The sequence below is a fragment of the Acromyrmex echinatior genome, chromosome 17, assembly GCF_024713525.1.
Source record: "Acromyrmex echinatior isolate Ae372 chromosome 17, ASM2471352v2, whole genome shotgun sequence".
Taxonomy (NCBI): domain Eukaryota; kingdom Metazoa; phylum Arthropoda; class Insecta; order Hymenoptera; family Formicidae; genus Acromyrmex; species Acromyrmex echinatior.
Window position 1 is genome coordinate 4,985,419 of NC_141868.1, and position 22,703 is coordinate 5,008,121.

The following is a 22,703-nucleotide window of genomic DNA, read 5'->3' on the forward strand; positions in this document are numbered from 1 at the left end:
TTTCTCATTTTGTGATGCTTAATGTCTTTAATTTTTTTAGATTATATGTTGTATTTCATTGCAAATTGCATTTTTTTTTAAGTTACTGAGGGATAATTTATAATAAAATATTAACAATATTATTATTTGAATTATATGATTTATGTAACGTTTTTTTTTTAGTTTATATAACACTTTTTTATGGGTTTACAGGAGATACATGTAAATTTGGCACCTTTTTTTTATTTTTTTTTTAAAAAGATATATATTACACTGCAAATTATTCTTATTTATATTATTTTCTATAATATAATTATATTAAAAAGCTGATGAATGAAAAGTTTGCAATGAAATTTCGCATTTGTGATAATTTCTGTTATGATTAACATAGTGTTTTCACATATAAATTTATACGATATTCACAGACAGGACGCATACATACGCATATGTGAACTATGACGAGGACAGCTCACAATCAGGTTCATTTCTCTCTATTACACTGAGTCAACAGTTTAATTATAGAAGTTTGTATAAGGCACCAATGTTCCTTTAACTTTAAGCGAGGCTTAAAACGCTTCCTGTCTCGCTTTAAAGCAAAAGAGAGACAGAGACACAAATTTAAGCCTTGTTTAAAGTTAAAGTAACATTGATGCAACTGGGCCTAAGAAACACAAATTATATTTCTATCAAGGTTGAGAGGTAATTCATTATCTGTAATGAAATACAGTTAGAGTCATTTTTCAGTAAACGTATCTAACTTCTTTTTTTCCACTTATATCTCTGTAACTTACTTAAGTTACATTTATTTGTAATAACTAAGTTAATAAGTACTTCATATAGTGTTTTATAATAATCGATATAAACGTAGTTATTTAATGTATTTACTTCTATTTGTAATTTCCATCTTTTTTTACAGTATACTTACATTTATGTTAAAGAATCAAACGGCTATTTTTAGCTTTAAATTGCATTTTGTTTTTATTCAGTAAAATTTTGCTTTTTCGAAATGCATTTAATTTAAAAATAGCTATATTATATTTTGTCTATTTCATATTTCATTTAGATTTATTGTGATCCGATTATATGTATATGTATATAATGGATACAGTGCAATAAATCAGAGAATGCAAGTACAAATGAATTAACTTCCGTATAATACAGAATGAAGATGAAATAAAATATCTTCTTCATGTATTACATGGGAAAAGTTCTATATTTAAAATATTATATCTCAGAAATACAAAATCATACAAAAACAAAAGACAAATTTAAAAAATTACAGTTGATGCACTAGTGTGACGTTAACAAAATTTTGATTAAAAAATCGCCGAATATTAACCGTTACAATATTAGGAAAACGCTTAAAATTATACCTTATATTATGTTATATGCGTCATACAAAATTTGAGATTTGCAGAACTACTAACCTAGGAAAAGTTTAAATTTGCGTAAGGTTAATTTAGTTTCGAAACCGTCAATTCAGTTGTCAATAAATGTATTATATATATTTTATATATAATCGCTAATTATTTTAAACATAATAATAAATTATCCTTATTCCAGGAGATCGAAGATTTCATCAAATAATAAATCGTCATCCAAATTAAATAATTTTACACATTCAGCCAAGTCTGCATCGGAAAATCTTCATAATCCATAGAATTTGAAGCTCTGTGCGAATCTGTGTTGAGATAAAATGTGACAAAAATTTGATAAAGTGATAAAATATTTGGCATTTGTTATTAAAATTATATATTAAATACTCGACAATATTATACGACGGCACATGAAAATAATATTTATGACTTTCAAATGAGAAAACAAATTTAAACCCTATTTATATGCTATTCAATTATATTTCTTTTAGTAATTGTCTATAGAAAAATATTGATGTTAAAAATGTTGTAACGTTGAAAGGAAAATGATGTTTATAGAGGAAATTGTATAAATTATGTATGTAATTGTATAATTTATGCCTACATGTGTACATGCGCATGCACGCACGCACCTACGCACGTACGAACGAACGCCCATACGCACACATTCAAGAATTCACAAATATGTGCATAATATAATAAAACTAAAATTTTAATAAAGATATACATACAGATCGTTTTTGAAAAAAAAAACGCCCATTAATCATATAGTATTAATACTAACAAAAAACTGAATGGAAAAGTCTTCTACTATTTTACAATTTCTGTAATACTTTTTTTAGTTACCTAATGAGCAAAATGTTTAAAATTAACGTTACAAGACAACTTTAAAATATTTTTTGAAGAATTCTTCAAGAAACGTCTCCAAAATATTTCACAAAGAATACTAAAAGGTATCTTAATATTGTTTTATTCATCGATTTTATCCGTTTTAGTAATCTTTAGAAATTAATATCTCGTCAACTATTGCGAAAATTGCAAAATATTAGAGGACACATTGATTCAGCTATTTATATATATAAAAGGAATAGTACTGTACGCTTAGAGAGCGTTATTTCAGTTACACCTTGTATAAAACATAAATATGTATATACACATAAGTATATGAATAGATGCATTTATAAATCAAATTTATCGACACGTATTACACAAATTTATTTAACAATTTTTTTGTTGAGTAAATACAAACGTTATTTGCGTAACACATTTTTTATCTGATACTGATTATTTAATTATTATATTATATTCTTGCAGAACGTTAATTAATGTCTTTAATTTACTTAATTTAATTAACTTATATAATTACATAAGACATTGTTTTAAATGTAGTATTAAACGACTTGTAAGTTTAGACCCAATTATAGCATTACATAGTATACATGTTGTCTCTGTATCGCTTTTTGCGATAAAATAATCCCTAGTCCAATAAAATTTATCTTCTTTTTTCTCTTCTTCTGATAATATGACTGGATGTGCCTTCACGAAGTGTTTATGTAAAATAGTTAAGGATCTATTATGTATATTAAATTTTGCATTATAATAATTTTGCAGCTTGCCTCATTTCTACTTGTCAATTTTGTGTAACGTCTACGTATTCAAAGACGAGATCTAGGATATAATTGTCTGTCTTTGGAGTTATATATCCTCATTTGCACTCATATCATTATCTGGATTGCTCTCGTTACCTACACGATTTGAATTTGGACCTAATATCCTACATTTACATAACAAGTTATTAAAAAAGCAATTAAAAGTACAGTGGATATATTATATTTTATTATGAACATTTTTCACTGTACGGAATGAATTATAAATTTTTTAGAATATATTATTTGAACATTTAGGAGGGAACAAAAATTTAGCGACGAAGCAGATTCAAATATATTGTAAATTTTATAATTGTCTGATAAAAATAAAAATATTTTATATAATATTACTTTTTTTTTATACTAAACAGAAATAATATACATATGCATAAATTTCAAACATGGAATTCAGTTTGCATTCAATGAAGTCGTGTAACATAAATACCGATTATAGAGGAATTATAGAGTTATATCAAGGTTTTATAAGGAATTCCGCAATCAAAGAAATAGGAACTAAGAAATAGAAAATAGAAATTTTAACCGTTCGGAAATCATGTCTTGTTGGATTACATAGTGTCTAATAGATTAAAATTCTTATTCTTCCATATTTTTTTGATTGCGCGCAGTATCTACACATATATTAAATATTTGATTAAAATTTGTGTGTATGTTACTTCAATAAATTTTGAACTTTTTTTTATTGTACGTTTATAATGCTTAAAAGTTCAAATCATATTTGACATTTATCAAAAATCTGTTTAATAAATCTTTCCAGCTTTATTTGAGTATATTTGTTTGCGTTACATTTTCTTTAGCTCACATTGATCATTTTACTATTATTAATTTTACATTCTTCAGTATGTAAATAAATTTTTTAATTTATAATTCTTCGAGTACACCTACTTGTGAATAAATTTTAAATGCCTCTTGAGATGAGTTATTGAATAGCACTTAATTGTTGAGTCACATATTTTGCATGTTGCCTCTCTATCGCTTTTTGCGATAAAATAATCCCAACACAAATCGAATTTATCTTCTTTCTTCTCTTCTTCTGATAATATGTCTGGATGTCTCTTCACCAAGTGTTCATGTAAATGAGCTAAAGACCTATTTTGCGTAGTGAATTTTGCATTACAATAGTTGCATCTTGCAGTATTATTCTTTGGTAATTTTGTGTAATGTTTACGTATGTAAAGACGAGCTGGAATAAAATCTGTCTTTTTAGTTATATCCTCATTTGCAATCATGTCATTGTCTGAATTGCTCTCGTTGTCTTCTACACGATCTGAATTTGGGTTGAATATCCTATATTTACATAAGAAGTTATTAAAAAAGCAATAAAAAGTACATTGAATCTATTATTTTCAATTATGCTAATCCTCCGTTATGCGGACTAAATTATAATTTTTTTTAAATCTATTATTCGAACATTTAGTAGTGATAAAAAATGTAGCGATCAAGCAGATTTAAATATTCTGTAAATATGATAATTATCCGGTAAAAATTCGAATTTTTCACATTATTTTTCACTAATTTTTTATACTAAACACAGTAATAGTAAGTTTGAAACATGGAATTCAGTTTGTTATTTGATAAGGCTGTTTAACATAAATGAATACCGATTAGTTTTATAAGGAATTACGCTATCAAAGAAATAGGAATTAAGAAAATAGAAATTTCAACCTTTAGAAATCATATGTTGTGAAATACACAGTTCGTAATAGATTAAAATTCTTGTTCTATGTTCCATATTCTTTTGATTGCGCGCATTATCTACACATATATTATTTATTTGATTAAAATTTCTAATTTGTGTGTATGTTACTTCAATAAATTTTGAATTTTTTTTTATTGTACGTTTATGATGCTTAAAAGTGCAAATCATATTTGGCATGTATCAAAAATCTGTTTAATAAATTTTTCTAACTTTATTTGAGTATATTTGTTTGCGTTACATTTTCTTTAGCTGACATTGATAATTTTACTAATATTAATTTTACATTCTCCAGTACGTAAATAAATTTTTTAATTTATAATACTTCGAGTACACCTACTTGTGAATACGTTTTAAATGCCTCTTGAGTGGAGTTATTTTTTGGTACTTAATTGATGAATCACATATTTTGCATGTTGCCTCTCTATCACTTATTGCGATAAAATAATCCCAAATCCAATGGAATTTATCTTCTTTCTTCTCTTCTTCTGATAATATGTCTGAATGTCTCTTCACCAAGTGTTCATGTAAATCAGCTAAGTATCTATTATTATATATAGTGGTTTCTGCACAATGATTACATTTTGCTTCATTACTACTTGTTAATTTTGTATAATGGCCACGTATCCAACGATGAACTGGGATTAGAATATCGTCTACTTCTTGTTCTGCCATTATAACGTTTTGTAAGGATTATTGGTAACTAATCACAAAAGGTACAGAAACGATGTAAAGAATCGTTTGCAAAAACTGTTGCTAAACTGTTTACAGACAGAGATATTATTCTTTGATGGAATACTTATAAATATTGATGTTCGTATTTTTGAATCTGTTTGATAACGAGATTTAATAGATCTATTTATATAGTTCTTATATATTACAATATCTAGCTCTTATATTACATTTTAAATATTATATTAAGTGACAACATTTCCATTCTGAAATCTGTCAATCGATTTTTTATATTTCGTTATTATTCTAGACAACGCTAATTAATCACAACGAAACGTAAAATATAAAATAATTGTTCATTTATTGAAGCACAAAAAGCATACTATACTCTCTAAATCTTTTGTGATGAAAACTCAATCTTGAAAAAAAATAAATTAAAACTTTTCATTCTTGATTAAACAAAAAGTAGCAGATTTTCATTCTTCTGAAATAAGATTTCATTTGGAGTGAGATTTATTCCAAAGGAACAAATTCTTACTTCTTCGTTTTGAAATTGGAGACTTTATTCTTCAAATTTTATTCCAAGAGAGTAAAATCTTACTTAAGAAGAATGAATTCTCACTTCTCTTAAAGAGTGAAAATGTTCCCATTTTTTTTCAAGACTGGCTCACTTTTTAATCTTTTTGTAAAATTTTACTCCAAAAAATTTAAAGAGTATATTTAGCAATTTAATTTTTATTAAATATAGAATACTTACTTTGAGATAATTTACCAACATTTTATAGACGCTTTAGCGTTTATTATTACGGTGTCTTCGTTGTGCTTAGCGCAGTGCATAAGCAAGTTCGCGCTACTACTGCTTTCATTCGTTCAATGAAACTCGAGTTGACAGACGTAGCGCTAACTGTTCCGTGTATCGTCGTGCATTACCTCTTGAAACGTGGTCACAAGTGCTAGAAGATATACATCGCAATAATACTTCACGCTTATTAGAGTAAGTGATTGCTTACTCGCGTAATTAAAGTTCCATACACGAATTAATATAACGATTGCTTTTTGCAAAAAGATATTTTATTTAGTAGAAATTAGAAAAACAAAAAATAGCAATTATTAATTATTTTTTTACTTTACTTATGGATAATAATAATATGTTTTTAATACAATATATCGAAATTTCCCTGTATAGTTACTTTAATAAGTTATTTTTAAATTAAAATATAAAACGGATCGCTTGACGGTTTGATATGTAAATGTTGTTGCGTAGATATTCATATCGTTATCAAATTCGCAAGGCTATCACTAGCTTTATCTGATATAGTTTTGATATCAACAACTTTAAATTAAAATTACTCAGAAACTAAAATCGCAATCAAAAATCTGAAAACACTTTTATTATATAATGTTATATATCGGTATCTTTCGATTGCGACCACTCCAAATAATAAAATTAGTGAAGCCGATACCGAGATCTAGAGATCGTTTCCCAAAAGGGACCATACAGCTTTTCAAATTTTTTTAGACGTACGTGTGACACGAGTGCATATACGCTATAAAGCGTTTTGTCCATTAAACTGCTGTTTACAATGTTTTCATAGAATTTTAATTTTAATATAAAATTAAAGTAAAATTAGCAATGAAAGTAATTCTTAATGCGAAAACGGGTGTAATTTATGTATACTAGGCAAACAGGGAGAGGACGAGAGGGAACGAGCGAGAGAGAGAGAAAGATAGATAGAGAGAGAGAGAGAGAGAGAGAGTGAGAAAGACGATAAATAAGGATGACGATTCAACTACGTCGTTATCGTTAGACGTCAACGATGGCAACAACGACGATGGTACTGGACGACGGCGACAGCGACGACGATATAGGACGACGACGACGACGCCGGGCGATGCCGATAATTCATGCGATTTAAATAAGATTTAAAAGTAGATTTAAAATTAAATATAATCTCAATTGTGATAGTAATTTTAATGTTGATTAATGTTAATTAAGCAATAAACATCGTTCAATTCTTTTATATAACATTTACTTATTATATTTCGAGGTCAAACAGCGCGCGCGACAAATTTTTTTACATAAAAAATTTTATTTCAATAAAATTTTCTCATTTTGTGATGCTTAATATTTTTAATTTTATTACAATAGATTAAATGTTGTATTTCATTACAAATTGCATTTTTTTTTAAGCTACTGAGGGATAATTTATATTAAAATATTAACAATATTATTACTTGAATTATATGATTTATGTAACGTTTTTTTTTTTAGTTTATATAACACTTTTTTATGGGTTGACAGAAGATACACATAAATTTGGCTCCTTTTTTTATCTTTTTTTTAAAAAGATATTTATTACACTGCAAATTAGTGTTATTTATATTATATTCTAGAATATAAATATATTAAAAAGCTGATGAATGAAAAGTTTGCAATGAAATTTCACATTTGTGATAATTTCTATTATGATTAACATAGTGTTTTCACATATAAATTTATACGATACTCACAGACAGGACGCATACATACTCCTATGTGAACTATGACGAGGACAGCTCATAATCAGGTTCATTTCTCTCTATTACACTAAGTCAACAGTTTAATTATAGAAGTTTGTATAAGGCCCGATTGCACCAATGTTCCTTTAACTTTAAGCGAGGTTAAAAACGCTTCCTGTCTCGCTTTAAAGCAAAAGAGAGACAGAGACACAGAGAATTTTAAGCCTTGTTTAAAGTTAAAGTAACATTGATGCAACTGGGCCTAAGAAACACAAATTATATTTCTATCAAGATTGAGAGGTAATTCATTATCTGTAATGAAATACAGTTAGAGTCATTTTTCAGTAAGCGTATCTAACTTCTTTCTTTCCATTTATATCTCTGTAACTTATTTAAGTTACATTTATTTGTAATAACTAAGTTAATAAGTACTTCATATAGTGTCTTATACTAATCAATATAAACGTAGTTATTTAATGTATTTATTTCTTTTTGTAATTTCCATCTTTTTTTACTGTATACTTACATTTATGTTAAAGAATCAAACGGCTATTTTTAGCTTTAAATTGCATTTTGTTTTTATTCAGTAAAATTTTGCTTTTTCGAAATGCGTTTAATTTAAAAATAGCTATATTATATTTTGTCTATTTCATATTTCATTTTAATTTATTGAGATCTGATTATATGTATATATATATATATAATCGGTACAGTACAATAAATCAGTGAATGCAAGTACAAATGAATTTACTTCCATATAATACAGAATGATGGAATAAAATACCTTCTTCATGTATTACATGGGAAAAGATCTATATTTAAAGTATTATATCTCAGAAATACAAAATCATACTATAACAAAAGACAAATTTAAAAAATTACAGTTGATGCACTAGTGTGACATTAACAAAATTTTTTTGATTAAAAAATCGCCGAATATTAGCCGTTACAATATTAGGAAAACGCTCAAAATTATACTTTATATTATGTTATATGCGTCATACAAAATTTGAGATTTGCAGAACTACTAACCTACGAAAAGTTTAAATTTGCGTTAGGTTAATTTAGTTTCGAAACCGTCAATTCAGTTGTCAATAAATGTACATGTTTTATATATAATCGCTAATTATTTTATACATAATAATAAATTATTCTTATTCAAGGAGATCGAAGATTTCATCAAATAATAAATCGTTATCCAAATTAGATAATTTTACACATTCTTCCAAGTCTGAATCGGAAACTCTTCAAAATAGAATTTGAAGCTCTGTGCGAATCTGTGTTGAGATAAAATGTGACAAAAATTTGTTAAAGTGATAAAATATTAAGCATTTATTATTATAATTATATATTAAATACTCGACAATATTATACGACGGCACATGATAATATTATTTATGACTTTTAAAAAAGAATACAAATTTAAACCCTTCTATTTATATGCTATTCAATTATATTTCTTTTAGTAATTGTCTATAGAAAAATATTGATGTTATAAAACATTGAAAGGAAAATAATATTTATAGAGGAAGTTATATAAATTATGCATGTAATTGTATAATTTATGCCTACATGTGTACATGCGCATGCACGCACGCACGTACGCACGAACACCTATACGCACACATTCAAGAATACACAAATATGTGCATAATATAATAAAACTAAAATTTTAATAAAGATATACATACAGAGTGTTTTTGAAAATAAAAACGCCCATTATTCATATGGTATTGTTACTAATATAAAACTGAATGGAAAAGTCTTCTACCATTTTACAATTTTTGTAATACTTTTTTTAGTTATCTAATGAGCAAAATGTTTAAAATTAACGTATACAGGACAATTTTAAAATATTTTTTGAAGAATTCTTCAAGAAACGTCTCCAAAATATTTCGCAAAGAATACTAAAAGGTATCTTAAAATTGTTTTATTCATCGATTTTATCGGTTTTAGTAATCTTTAGAAATTAATATCTCGTCAACTATTGCGAAAATTGCAAAATATTACAGGACACTTTGACTCAGTTTTTTTATACATATAAAAGGAATAGTACTGTACGCTTAGAGAGCGTTATTTCAGTTAAACCTTGTATATAATATAAATATGTGTATATACATATGTGTATGAATAGATGCATTTATAAATCATATTTATCGACACGTATTACACAAATTTATCTAACAATTTTATTGTTGAGTAAATACCATGGGTATTTGCATAACACATTTTTTATCTGATACTGATTATTTAACTATTATATTATATTCTTGCAGAACGTTAATTAATGTCTTTAATTTACTTGGAATATACTTACATAAGACATTGTTTTAAGTGTAGTATTAAACGACTTGTAAGTTTAGACGCAATTGTTGCATTATATAGTATACATGTTGTCTCTGTATCGCTTTTTGCGATAAAATAATCCCAAGTCCAATAAAATTTATCTTCTTTTTTCTCTTCTTCTGATAATATGACTGGATGTGGCTTCACGAAGTGTTTATGTAAAATAGCTAAGGATCTATTATGTATATTAAATCTTGCATTAATCCACAATAATCTTGCATCTTGCCTCATTTCTACTTGTCAATTGTGTGTAACGTCTACGTATTCAAAGACGAGATCTGGGATAAAATTGTCTGTCTTTGGAGTTATATATCCTCATTTGTACTCATATCATTATCTGGATTGCTTTCGTTATCTACACGATTTGAATTTGGACCTAATATTCTACATTTGCAACAAGTTATTAAAAAAGCAATTAAAAGTACAGTAGATATATTATATTCAATTATGTACATTTTTCGCTGTACGAATGAATTATAAATTATTTAGAACATATTATTTGAACATTTAGGAGGGATCAAAAATTTAGCGAAGAAGCAGATTCAAATATTTTGTAAATTTGATAATTGTCTGATAAAAATAAGAATATTTTATATAATATTACTTTTTTTTTATACTAAACAGAGATAATATATATATATGCATAAATTTCAAACATGGAATTCAGTTTGCATTCAATGAAGTTGTAACATAAATGAATACCGATTAGGAATTATAGAGTTATATTAAGGTTTTATAAGGAATTGCGCAATCAAAGAAATAGGAACTAAGAAACAGAAAATAGAAATTTTAACCTTTCGGAAATCATGTCTTGTTGGATTACATAGTGTCTGATAGATTAAAATTCTTATTCCCCGTTCCCTATTACTTAGATTGCGCGCAGTATCACTACACATATATTGAATATTTGATTAAAAATCATATTTGACATGTATCAAAAATCTGTTTAATAAATTTTTATAGCTTTATTTGTTTGCCTTACATTTTCTCTAGTTGTCATTGATTGATCATTTTACTTGCATTAATTTTATATTCTTTATTACGGTAATTAATTTTTAATTCATTTGGAATATACCTACTTGTGAATACGTTTTAAATGCATCTTGAGATCAGTTACTGAATAGTACGTAATTGATATGTCACATTTTTTGCATGTTGCTTCTGTATCGCTTATTGCGATAAAATAATCCCAAATCCAATGGAATTTATCTTCTTTCTCCTCTTCTTTTGATAATATGTCTGGATGTCTCTACACCAAGTGTTCATGTAAATTAACTAAACACCTACTTTGCGTAGTAAATTTTGTATTACAATAGTTGCATCTTGCAGCATTATTCTTTGGTAATTTTTTGTAATGTTTACGTATGTAAAGACGAGCTTGAATGAAATCTGTCTTTTTAGTTATATCCTCATTTGCAATGATGTCATTGTCTGTATTGCTCTCGTTATTGCCCTCTACACGATCTGAATTTGGATTGAATATCCTATATTTACATAAGAAGTTATTAAAAAAGCAATAAAAAGTACGTTGAAGCTACCATATTATTTTCAATTATGCTCATCCTCCGTTATGCGGACTAAATTATAATTTTTTTAAAATCTATTATTCGAACATTTAGTAGTGATCAAAAATGTAGCGATCAAGCAGATTTAAATATTCTGTAATTCTAATAATTATCCGGTAAAAATTTTAATTTTTCACATTATTTTTCACTAATTTTTTGTACTAAACACAGTAATAGTAAATTTGAAACATGGAATTCAGTTTGTTATTTGATAAGGCTATTTAACATAAATGAATACCGAGTTTATAAGGTTATTAGTGTTATAAGGAATTGCGCTATCAAAGAAATAGGAATTAAAAAAATTGAAATTTCAACTTTCAGAAATCTTGTGTTGTGAAATACATAATTTCGAACAGATTAAAATTCTTGTTCTGTGTTCCATATTCTTTTGTTTGCGCGCAGTATCACTACAAATATACTAAATATTTGATTAAAATTTCTAATTTGTGTGTATGTTACTGCAATAAATTTTGAATTTTTTTTTATTGAACGTTTATAATGCTTAAAAGTGCAAATCATATTTGACATGTATCAAAAATCTGTTTAATAAATTTTTCTAGCTATATTTGAGTATATTTGTTTGCGTTACATTTTCTTTAGCTGACATTGATCATTTTACTATTATTAATTTTACATTCTTCAGTACGTAAATAAATTTTTAATTTACTTGGAGTACACCGTACTTGTGAATATGTTTTAAATGACTCTTGAGACAAGATACTGAACGGTACTTAATTCTTGCGTCACATTTTTTGCATGTTGCCTCTGTATCGCTTTTTGCGATAAAATAATCCCAAGACCAATCGAATTTATCTTCTTTCTTCTCTTCTTCTGATAATATGTCTGAATGTCTCTTCACCAAGTGTTCATGTAAATCAGCTAAGTATCTATTATTATTTATAGTGATTTCTGCACAATGATTACATTTTGCCTCATTACTACTTGTTAATTTTGTATAATGGCCACGTATCCAACGACGAACTGGGATTAGAATATCGTCTACTTCTTGTTCTGACATTATAACGTTTTGTAAGGATTATTGGTAACTAATCACAAAAGGTACAGAAACGATGTAAGGAATCGTTTGCAAAAACTATTGCTAAACTGTTTACAGACAGAGATATTATTCTTTGATGGAATACTTATAAATATTGATGTTTGTATTTTTGAATCTGTTTGATAACGAGATTTAATTGATCTATTTATTTAGCTCTTATATATTACAATGTCTAGCTCTTATATTACATTTTAAATATTATATTAAGTGACAACATTTCCATTCTGAAATCTGTCAATCGATTTTTTATATTTCGTTATTATTCTAGACAACGCTAATTAATCCACAAAGCACAACGAAACGTAAAATATAAAATAATTGTTCATTTATTGAAGCATAAAAAGCATACTATACCCTCTAAATCTTTTGTGATGAAAACTCAATCTTGAAAAAAATGAATTAAAATTTTTCATTCTTGATTAAACAAAAAGTAGCAGATTTTCATTCTTTTGAAGTAAGATTTCTTTTGGAGTGAGATTTATTCCAAAGGAACAAAATCTTACTTAAAAAGAATGAAATCTCACTACTCTTAAAGAGTGAAAATGTTCCCATTTTTTTTAAGACTGGCTCACTTTTTAATCTTTTTGTAAAATTTTACTCCAATAATTTAAAGAGTATATTTAGCACAATTTAATTTTATTAAATATAGACTTATTTTGAGATAATTTACCGACATTTTATAGACGCTTTAGCGTTTATTATTATTATGTCTCCGTTGTGCTTAGCGCTGTGCGAGATCGTGCTACTACTATTTTCATTCGTTCAATGAAACTCAAGTTGGCAGACGTAGCGCAAACTTTTCCGTGTATCGGCGTGCATTACTTCTTGAAACGTGGTCGCGACAAGTGCTAGAAGATATACATCGTAATAATACTTCACGCTTATTAGAGTAAGTGATTGCTTACTCGCGTAATTAAAGTTCCATAAACGAATTAATATAACGATTGCTTTTTGCAAAAAGATATTTTATTTAGTAGAAATTAGAAAAACAAAAAATAGCAATTATTAATTATTTTTTTACTTTACTTATGGATAATAATAATATGTTTTTAATACAATATATCGAAATTTCCCTGTATAGTTACTTTAATAAGTTATTTTTAAATTAAAATATAAAACGGATCGCTTGACGGTTTGATATGTAAATGTTGTTGCGTAGATATTCATATCGTTATCAAATTCGCAAGGCTATCACTAGCTTTATCTGATATAGTTTTGATATCAACAACTTTAAATTAAAATTACTCAGAAACTAAAATCGCAATCAAAAATCTGAAAACACTTTTATTATATAATGTTATATATCGGTATCTTTCGATTGCGACCACTCCAAATAATAAAATTAGTGAAGCCGATACCGAGATCTAGAGATCGTTTCCCAAAAGGGACCATACAGCTTTTCAAATTTTTTTAGACGTACGTGTGACACGAGTGCATATACGCTATAAAGCGTTTTGTCCATTAAACTGCTGTTTACAATGTTTTCATAGAATTTTAATTTTAATATAAAATTAAAGTAAAATTAGCAATGAAAGTAATTCTTAATGCGAAAACGGGTGTAATTTATGTATACTAGGCAAACAGGGAGAGGAGGAGAGCGGACGAACGAGAGAGAGAGAGAAAGAGAGAGAGAGAGAGAGAGAGAGAGAGAGAAAGTGAGAAAGACGATAAATAAAGATGACGATTCAACTATGTCGTTGTCGTATACGTCAACGATGGCAACGACGACGATGGTACTGGACGACGGCGACAACGACGACGATATAGGACGACGACGCCGGGCGATGCCGATAATTCATGCGATTTAAATTAGATTTAAAAGTAGATTTAAAATTAATTATAATCTTAATTGTAATTGTGATTTTAATGTTGATTAATGTCAATTAAGCAATAAACATCGTTCAATTCTTTTATGTAACATTTACTTATTATATTTCGAAGTCAAACAACGCGCGCGGCAAATTTTTTTACATAAAAAATTTTGTTATTTCAATAAAATTTTCTCAATTTGTGATGCTTAATATCTTTAATTTTTTTACAATACATTAAATGTTGTATTTCATTGCAAATTGAATATTTTTTTTAAACTACTGAGGGATAATTTATAATAAAATATTAACAATATTATTACTTGAATTATATGATTTATGTAACGTTGTTTTTTTTTAGTTTATATAACACTTTTTTATGGGTTTACAGGAGATACACGTAAATTTGGCGCCTTTTTTTAATCTTTTTTTTTAAAAAGATATTTATTACACTGCAAATTAATCTTATTTATATTATTTTCTATAATATAATTACATTAAAAAGCTGATGAATGAGAAGTTTACAATGAAATTTCGCATTTGTGATAATTTCTATTATGATTATCATAGTGTTTTCACATATAAATTTATACGATATTCACAGACAGGACGCATACATACGCATATTTGAACTATGACGAGGACAGCCCAGAATCAGGTTCATTTCTCTCTATTACACTGAGTCAACAGTTTAATTATAGAAGTTTGTATAGGGCCCGATTGCACCAATGTTCCTTTAACTTTAAGCGAGGCTTAAAACGCTTCCTGTCTCGCTTTAAAGCAAAAGAGAGACAGAGACACAGAGAATTTTAAGCCTTGTTTAAAGTTAAAGTAACATTGATGCAACTGGGCCTGAGAAACACAAATTGTATTTCTATCAAGGTTGAGAGGTAATTCATTATCTGTAATGAAATACAGTTCGAGTCATTTTTCAATAAGCGTATCTAACTTCTTTTTTTCCATATATATATATATATATATATATATATATATTATATATAATAGAATAAATACACACGCGTGTGCGTATGTATGCGCGCGCGTGTGTGTGCGTGTACATATATACACATGTCTAAACTTTATTTACTGAATTATTTACACATGCATATATCAAAGTTCGGAACGCGATGTGTGTTTCGGTTGAGTTTCCTTTCTGCTCGGATGTCGGTACGACAAGCGGCAATCTCGTAGTAGATGTAGCATATAAATGAAATTTTCGAATACTCTTTGAACTTACATTAAAGCTCGTAACTCGTTTCTGCAAGCATAGTATTGTTCTTTGAGGTTTTCTGTAAATCGCCAGCTACTTATGCAAAGTCTAAATTTACTGTATACAGCACATTTTTGACTCGACTCGGATGTCGAGTCTTAGTAAGAAGCGCCATTCCTCCTATCGGTCGCGCGCAAACGAAGTAGTATTGCTATTCAACTATAGAAATGGATTGAATCATTGTAAATAAATCAGCAATATATTATCAGCCGGAAACGTCATAATAATATATTTTTGTATATATAAAAATATGAGCGTTATATACCACGTTCATAGAAATGATTTGCAAGACCTCGGCGTGGTCTCACGCGTAAGATGCGAGATCTGAATGTTAGAGATCTCATGATCGATTCCTTTTTTCTTTCATAATTTTTTTTTTTAAATAAGTGACATTGTTAACAAACATATATTAGAGGCTAAATATATTTTTATTTAATTATTGAAATTATATGTGTATTTCTAAAAGTTTTAATTTACCTTTAAAAAAAATCCAAAAAAAAAATCATGTTTCTATAATAATGTTACGTCGATCAGTACTTTCTGTGAAATGTTTTTTTTATAATTATCATGCGAATGAAAATTCTGATAATCAATCAAATCGCAAAAGTGCGATTAATATAATTATAAGGATAATTAATATAATTATAAGGATGATGTCAATATAATTTTATAATTAACAAATCAAAAAGCATTTATATGTGCCTTTATATGCAATATACAAATAATTTTTTATTTATCTATTAAAGTGATTCGGTATTCTTCCTATAGTTATTGGAATACATGTTAAATTTTGAGTCGACTTTTGAAGCATCGCCTTCTTTCCCCCTGCCGCCTCCGCGCAATGCTCGATGGTTGAGCTACACCGGATCGCGCGCGGATGTGTATCTCAGGAGCGTTGCACTAAGAAATATGCTCCGTACCTTCTAGCAAATAATCAATCCTTTACTTTCTTTAGTCTTCTGTGATGTCTTCTTTATTCAACATGCCTTTTTTTATTCACATGTTGAATAAAGAAGACATTACGGAGTTATTGAAGTTGAATCATTCTAGTTTAAAATTACGCATCTCGTTCTGTATCGACTCTTATTAGTCTTAAATTGATATTATCAGTATTCTATATTAAAAGATATTACATTTTGTGGCACATAAGCGTGGTCAGTAGCTCTTTGAAAGAAAACCGAATGTATCAATGTAATGTATAAAAATAATAAAGTAAATATTTTAAAAGTACATAATATTTAGTAAAATGTATATACTTATTAATATGATGTTCAATCACTATTATTAAGAAAATAACAATTATGTAGGAAGGAAAATATTTTTATGATAATTTTCATGCTAAAATGTTGTCATGATAATTTTCATGTTGGAAGGTATGATGCAGCATGTTTCTTATACTGTGACGCTGAGATGCACGTCCGCGCGCGATCCAGCGGTTCAGCCGTCGACTGTTAAGCAGTTGTAAAGGAAAAATAGACAGCACTTCAGAAATTGGCTCGAAATGTGTAACTAGTTCTGAGCACACTGAAGTACACATATAATTTCTATAATTTTATAAAAATATATTAGGTGTTGGAATTAATTCGTAGCGTTTTACAAGTGATGGGAAGTACTTTCATTAATGTATTTTTTAATGCTCATGTGAAATAAATAACATTCTTTCATTAAAAACGCTACGAATTAATTCCAACACCTAATATTTGGAGTAATATGTTCATTAATAACGTTATTTATTTAAAAAAAAATTAAGAAAAAAAGGAAAAAGCAGGATTGAACATAGGAACATTCTGATCTCAACATTCTGATCTCGCACCTAACGCCCGAGACCACACTGAGTTTTTGCAGACCGCCTCTATGAATGTGGTACATAAAATACACGGAAAATCGTAAACTATATCTCGTTAACTATCACGTTTTGAAATCATTTTTGCTATTATATATTAATGAGAAAGGTATATGATTAACTCTTTCACTCATAATATCGTGTGAGACTCGTGGTAAAGAAATCGGTCCAAACATAAATATCGTTGATGAGACCCGTGGTACGTCTATCGGACCAAACATAAACAACATGTTCCAGGCTGTTAATTATGGCACGCGCCATCGTAACTTAAATCGTAGGGCAAAGGATTAATATAATTTAATAAAAATTATGTATTGTCTAGAATGTCTCTTTTCTCCTTATGATACACGCCAAGCGGCCGAGATCGTCGAGAAAATATTTTCGGTCGCTAGAAACAAGCGACCACAGAGAGAAGGACAGAGACAGACTCATTGTTTTGCTAGACGAGCCCAGTTCGGCGTGTCCGCGCGAGACTCACCGATTACAATCGGAGCTTCTATCCGTTTTTGTTTTTTCTCTGTCTCGCTCTATCGAAATAACAGAAATTGAAAGAATTTTAAATCACGAACGCGGTTGCCAGTTCTCCATTTTTTTTTTGACAGACTTCGGTTTCTTGAACTAATATTCAATAGATGCCAGCAGATGCGAAATCTTCAATTTTTGTCGTCTGCTGGAGTATTAAATATTAGTCCAAGCAACCGAAGTCTGGCAAAAAAAAACGGAGAGCTGGCAACCGTATTTGTGAATTAAAATTCTTTCATTTTCTTTTTATTAAATTATATTAATCATATATCTTTCTCATTAACGTAGCAAAAATGCAAATGCACAGATAATTTCAAAACATAAACATTGATGAGATATACAATAGTTTAAGACTTTCCGTGCGCTATATGTATCATGTTCGTCGAGGTGATCCGCAAGAACTCAGCGTGGTCTCAGGCGTTAGGTGTAAAATCAGAATATTGAAGATCTTATGTTCGATCCTGCTTTTTCCTTTTTTCACAATTTTTTTTTAATAAATAACGTTATTAATAAACCTATTATTATATTATATTACTCCAAATATACTTTTTATAAAATTACAGAAATTATATACGTGTGCTCGAAATTAATTGCGCATTTCGGGCCGATTTCTGAAATGCTACCTACTTTTCCTTCACAACCGCTTGACGCTTGACGGCCGAACCGCTCACGCGCGGACGTGCATCTCAAGAACGTCACAGTGTAAGGAACAGTATGCTGCGACCATACCTTCCAGCAAATTGTCATGAAAATAAAATAAAATAAAATAAAATATTTTCCTTTCTACATAGTATTATTTTTTCTTAATAATGGTGATTGAACATCATAATAACTTAATGCATTTTACTGAATGTAATGTATTTTTAAAATATTATTAGGTGTTGGAATTAATTCGTAGCGTTTTACAAGTGATGGGAAGTACTTTCATTAATGTATTTTTTAATGCTCATGTGAAATAAATAACATTCTTTCATTAAAAACGCTACGAATTAATTCCAACACCTAATACTTTATTATTTTTATGATATAGTTTCAAAGCTACTGATCACATTTTTGTGCCACAGAATGTAATATAGAATTTTAGTTTACCTCGTCATATATCTGGTCATCTATTTGTATTTTTTTTTTAGTGGAATAAACCTGGAGAATGCATTTAAATGATGTATCAATAATAGAATTTCAAAGATAATGGAGAGTTTTTACAATAACGTAGATTTAGATACGGTGAACGCTTTTTCTTAATTAGTCGCTAAGGAGAAGATAATGTGACCATGATATCGGATTATGTATCTTTTTTCTTAGAGTGAAAAATAAAAATTTTTTGTATGTATGTGTACATATATATATATATATATATATATATATATATATATGTATACATATATCGTTTTGCGTGACGCTGTATGTGTCAGAAAACAACGGCGTTATACGAGTCAATCAGCTGTAATCAATATGACCCGCGTTCACAGTATCGTTGCCGCGCAACAGAACTGTCAATTCAGTGTAGTGTTTTACGCACAACCATATATATGTATGTGTGAGTGTGTGTGTGTGTGTGTGTGTGTGTGTGAGTGTATTTATATAGTGTTTTGTGTTCACAAAATAGAAAAAAATGTAGTTGCAGAATATTGTCTGCCTTTGGTAAGAGAAGGTTATGAATGCTTTCTAACAAGCGACTCAGTACAATACAGTATCTCATTCTTGTATTAGCGAACAAGATTGTAATGATGCACCGTGTCACACTGTGTCTCTTGTTGGAAGGCACTCTAGAAGAACAAAATTGCTCATTGTGATGTGTGTTTCTTGTTGGAAGGCACCCTATGAAGCCATGGAAAAGGTTAGCATCTTTATGAAAATTCACTTTTCACATTCGTGAAAATATCACTTTTATTTATCATACAAGTGATATAGTTATAACAATAATTTGCGCTTTGTTTAATTAGATCCAATGTCAGAGGCGTCCATCGTGGGCTGACTATTTTTAATTTACTGTCAGGGGCGTTAATCGTGCTTTGGCTAGTTATAGACAAATGTCAGAGGCGTTCATCGTGGGCTGATTATTTTTGATTTACTGTCAGAGACGTTAATCGTGAGCTGGCTATAACAAAATGCTACAGCAGTAAATCGTGCTTTGGCTAGTTATAGACAAATGTCAGAGGCGTTCATCGTGGGCTGACTATTTTTAATTTACTGTCAGAGGCGTTAATCGTGAGCTGGCTAGCTATAACAAAATGCCACAGCTGTAAATCGTGCTTTGGCTAGTTATAGATAAATGTCAGAGGCCTTCATCGTAGACCGACTATTTTTAATTTACTGGCAGAGGCATTCGATTATCAAATTTAGTGAAACAATTACGGAATTAACTGTAGAATTTTGCGTCTGCAATTAAAGAAATGTGAATAGCATTGTCATGATGGAATCAAAAGCTGATTGCTTGACGTGATGGAAACAAAGAAACTAATGAAGAAAAAAAAGACTGAATATCAGTAAATAGCTTCTTTGAAACCTTATAACTTTTGTCTGAAACGTTTTTTCTAAAAACGTTATGTAACCTTATAGCACAAAAATGGCCGTAATTCAGTCATAGAAGAGAACGTGAATCATAGGTCAACATATTATATTTTGGCATACTATGCATGCGGATACAAGTATAATTCACATTTCTTTCCGATTATAGTTATAATCACCTTTATGTTCGGCTCCTAAATCCGGGGTCTTTTTGGACACCCTATGTAATATATACGTTATACATATACATATATAACATACATTATACAGTCAATAGTCACATGCATAATTTTCGTATGATGCTGTACGTTTATGAAATGTATATAAGTATATCATATTCAAAGCAAAATGTTTTAGCAAATGTATACACTTATAGGTCAATGTATACGTGACTAACAGCAAGTTACAATAAGAATATTTTTACTAAATACATTCTGACTGTGACTTAGATATATCTTCGGATGTAACCATGTATTTGAAATACATGTATATGCTGCAACCGCACTCACGAGCGTGGCGCAACTTCGTCGAGCATTCACAGCTATAATTCCTGCCGACGATCGGATGCCGGGGGGGAGTTAAGCGAAACGCGGCAAAATGCGTCTTCCTGCGACTACTCTTAGGGACGGCACATAATTACAAAACGATAGTTGGGCGCCAGGCACGAGTGAGCGTGCCACTCTCTCCAGACATTGCAGGATATTTTCTTTATGCTTTACTATATTGTAATGAGCTGCGAATGTCGACGGGCCCTCAATCGGCAGCTCAGCCTCGGAAGTGACAGAAGGGGTGATTCGTGGCCGAGGATAACAGATCTCTTGGAGTAGCGAATAGGAGCGAAAATAAAGTACACACGAATTTAACAGTAACAAGAGTAATCAATATATTAAATGAGTCTTCGACTCACATTTACAGTTAGCGATACAGCCGCGACGATAAATTCTATGTGAGCGCAACAACTGTTTTACGAGCTCGGCAATGTACAATGTTGATACGACCAAAATACGTGCACTCATTAATTGTGATCATCCATCGACCTTAAAGGCTCTGACATAGAAAACCGAATGGACAAGTAAATCTTACGCTACAGACGATAAAGACGATAGGCGACAATAGTACGGCACGGGATTTCGACGTAACATGCGATCCGCGATAAAGAAACCGATAGTAATTGACGAGGCTGTGGCCTTGGCGGATGCCCTGGAATTATCCCGACGACAACGGCCATTCCGGGAGGCGACACGCGTACTTTACTCCCGCGAACTCTAATACACGATCAAACCACGTGCACTCACTCGTATTTCCGGTAAACAAATCCGATATCTACGCCTCCCGGACGCGGAACCCAGCGACTGTACAGCGGTTACATTCGTCTCACCGGTTCCCTCGCAGGTGCTCCTAGCTGGCCTCGGAAAGCTCTCAATCGGTTGGCGTCCTGCGTCCTCTCTTCGAGCGGGCCACAGCTCAAGTGCTGGCCGCTAATCCTCCCGGGCGCACGCAGGGCTCGTTCTCCCCGCGAGGGGGCCTTATCGCCTGCTTGGTGCGTGGCCCCGCGTCTTTCCGCTACTCGCGAAAACCGCGTCATGTCTAATGTGTCCTGGCGCGCGAAATTCGAGACATCACTGTAGTCTTTCTCAGGCCGCCTCGTGGCCTCGAGGCGTCTCTCCGGGGCTCTCGCCGTCCTTATAGCGCAGAGTAGCCTTCCTCGTCAGGTCATGCTGACTCTCTATCCGCTTTGCACCTGGAAGAGGGTGCGATAAAAGGTGCTTTGCGATAATACAAAAAAAAACGTAACGAATGCGGGAAAGGTATCACCTGCGTGCGACCCGGGGCCAGGTATCGTGTCTCCCGGCGGTCTGTTCTCAGCAGTCGCCTCTGGACTCTCAATCTTTGTCGTG

The 22,703-nt window shown here is 30.1% G+C and overlaps 2 protein-coding genes across 3 annotated transcripts in view; one reads left to right on the forward strand and one right to left on the reverse strand.

The window, feature by feature from the left end:
- The window catches only part of LOC147906885 (uncharacterized), a 365,738-nt gene that overhangs the window by 36,336 nt on the left and 306,699 nt on the right, over nucleotides 1-22,703 (forward strand). The window lies entirely within an intron of this gene.
- LOC147906888 (uncharacterized) lies at nucleotides 2,110-6,381 on the reverse strand. Of its 2 annotated transcripts, XR_015548014.1 has the most exons (3): nucleotides 6,145-6,381; nucleotides 5,056-5,383; nucleotides 2,110-4,306 (listed from the first exon to the last, which is right to left on the reverse strand). XR_015548014.1 is itself a non-coding variant. In XM_087415206.1 (2 exons), the coding sequence occupies exons 1-2, from the start codon at nucleotides 5,388-5,390 to the stop codon at nucleotides 3,901-3,903; spliced, it is 741 nt and encodes a 246-aa protein (XP_087271332.1). In that variant the 5' UTR covers nucleotides 5,391-6,135; the 3' UTR covers nucleotides 2,110-3,900. The 2 variants fall into 2 exon arrangements, 1 of the variants encoding a protein (XP_087271332.1); XM_087415206.1 differs by lacking the exon at nucleotides 6,145-6,381 and having other exon boundaries at nucleotides 5,056-6,135.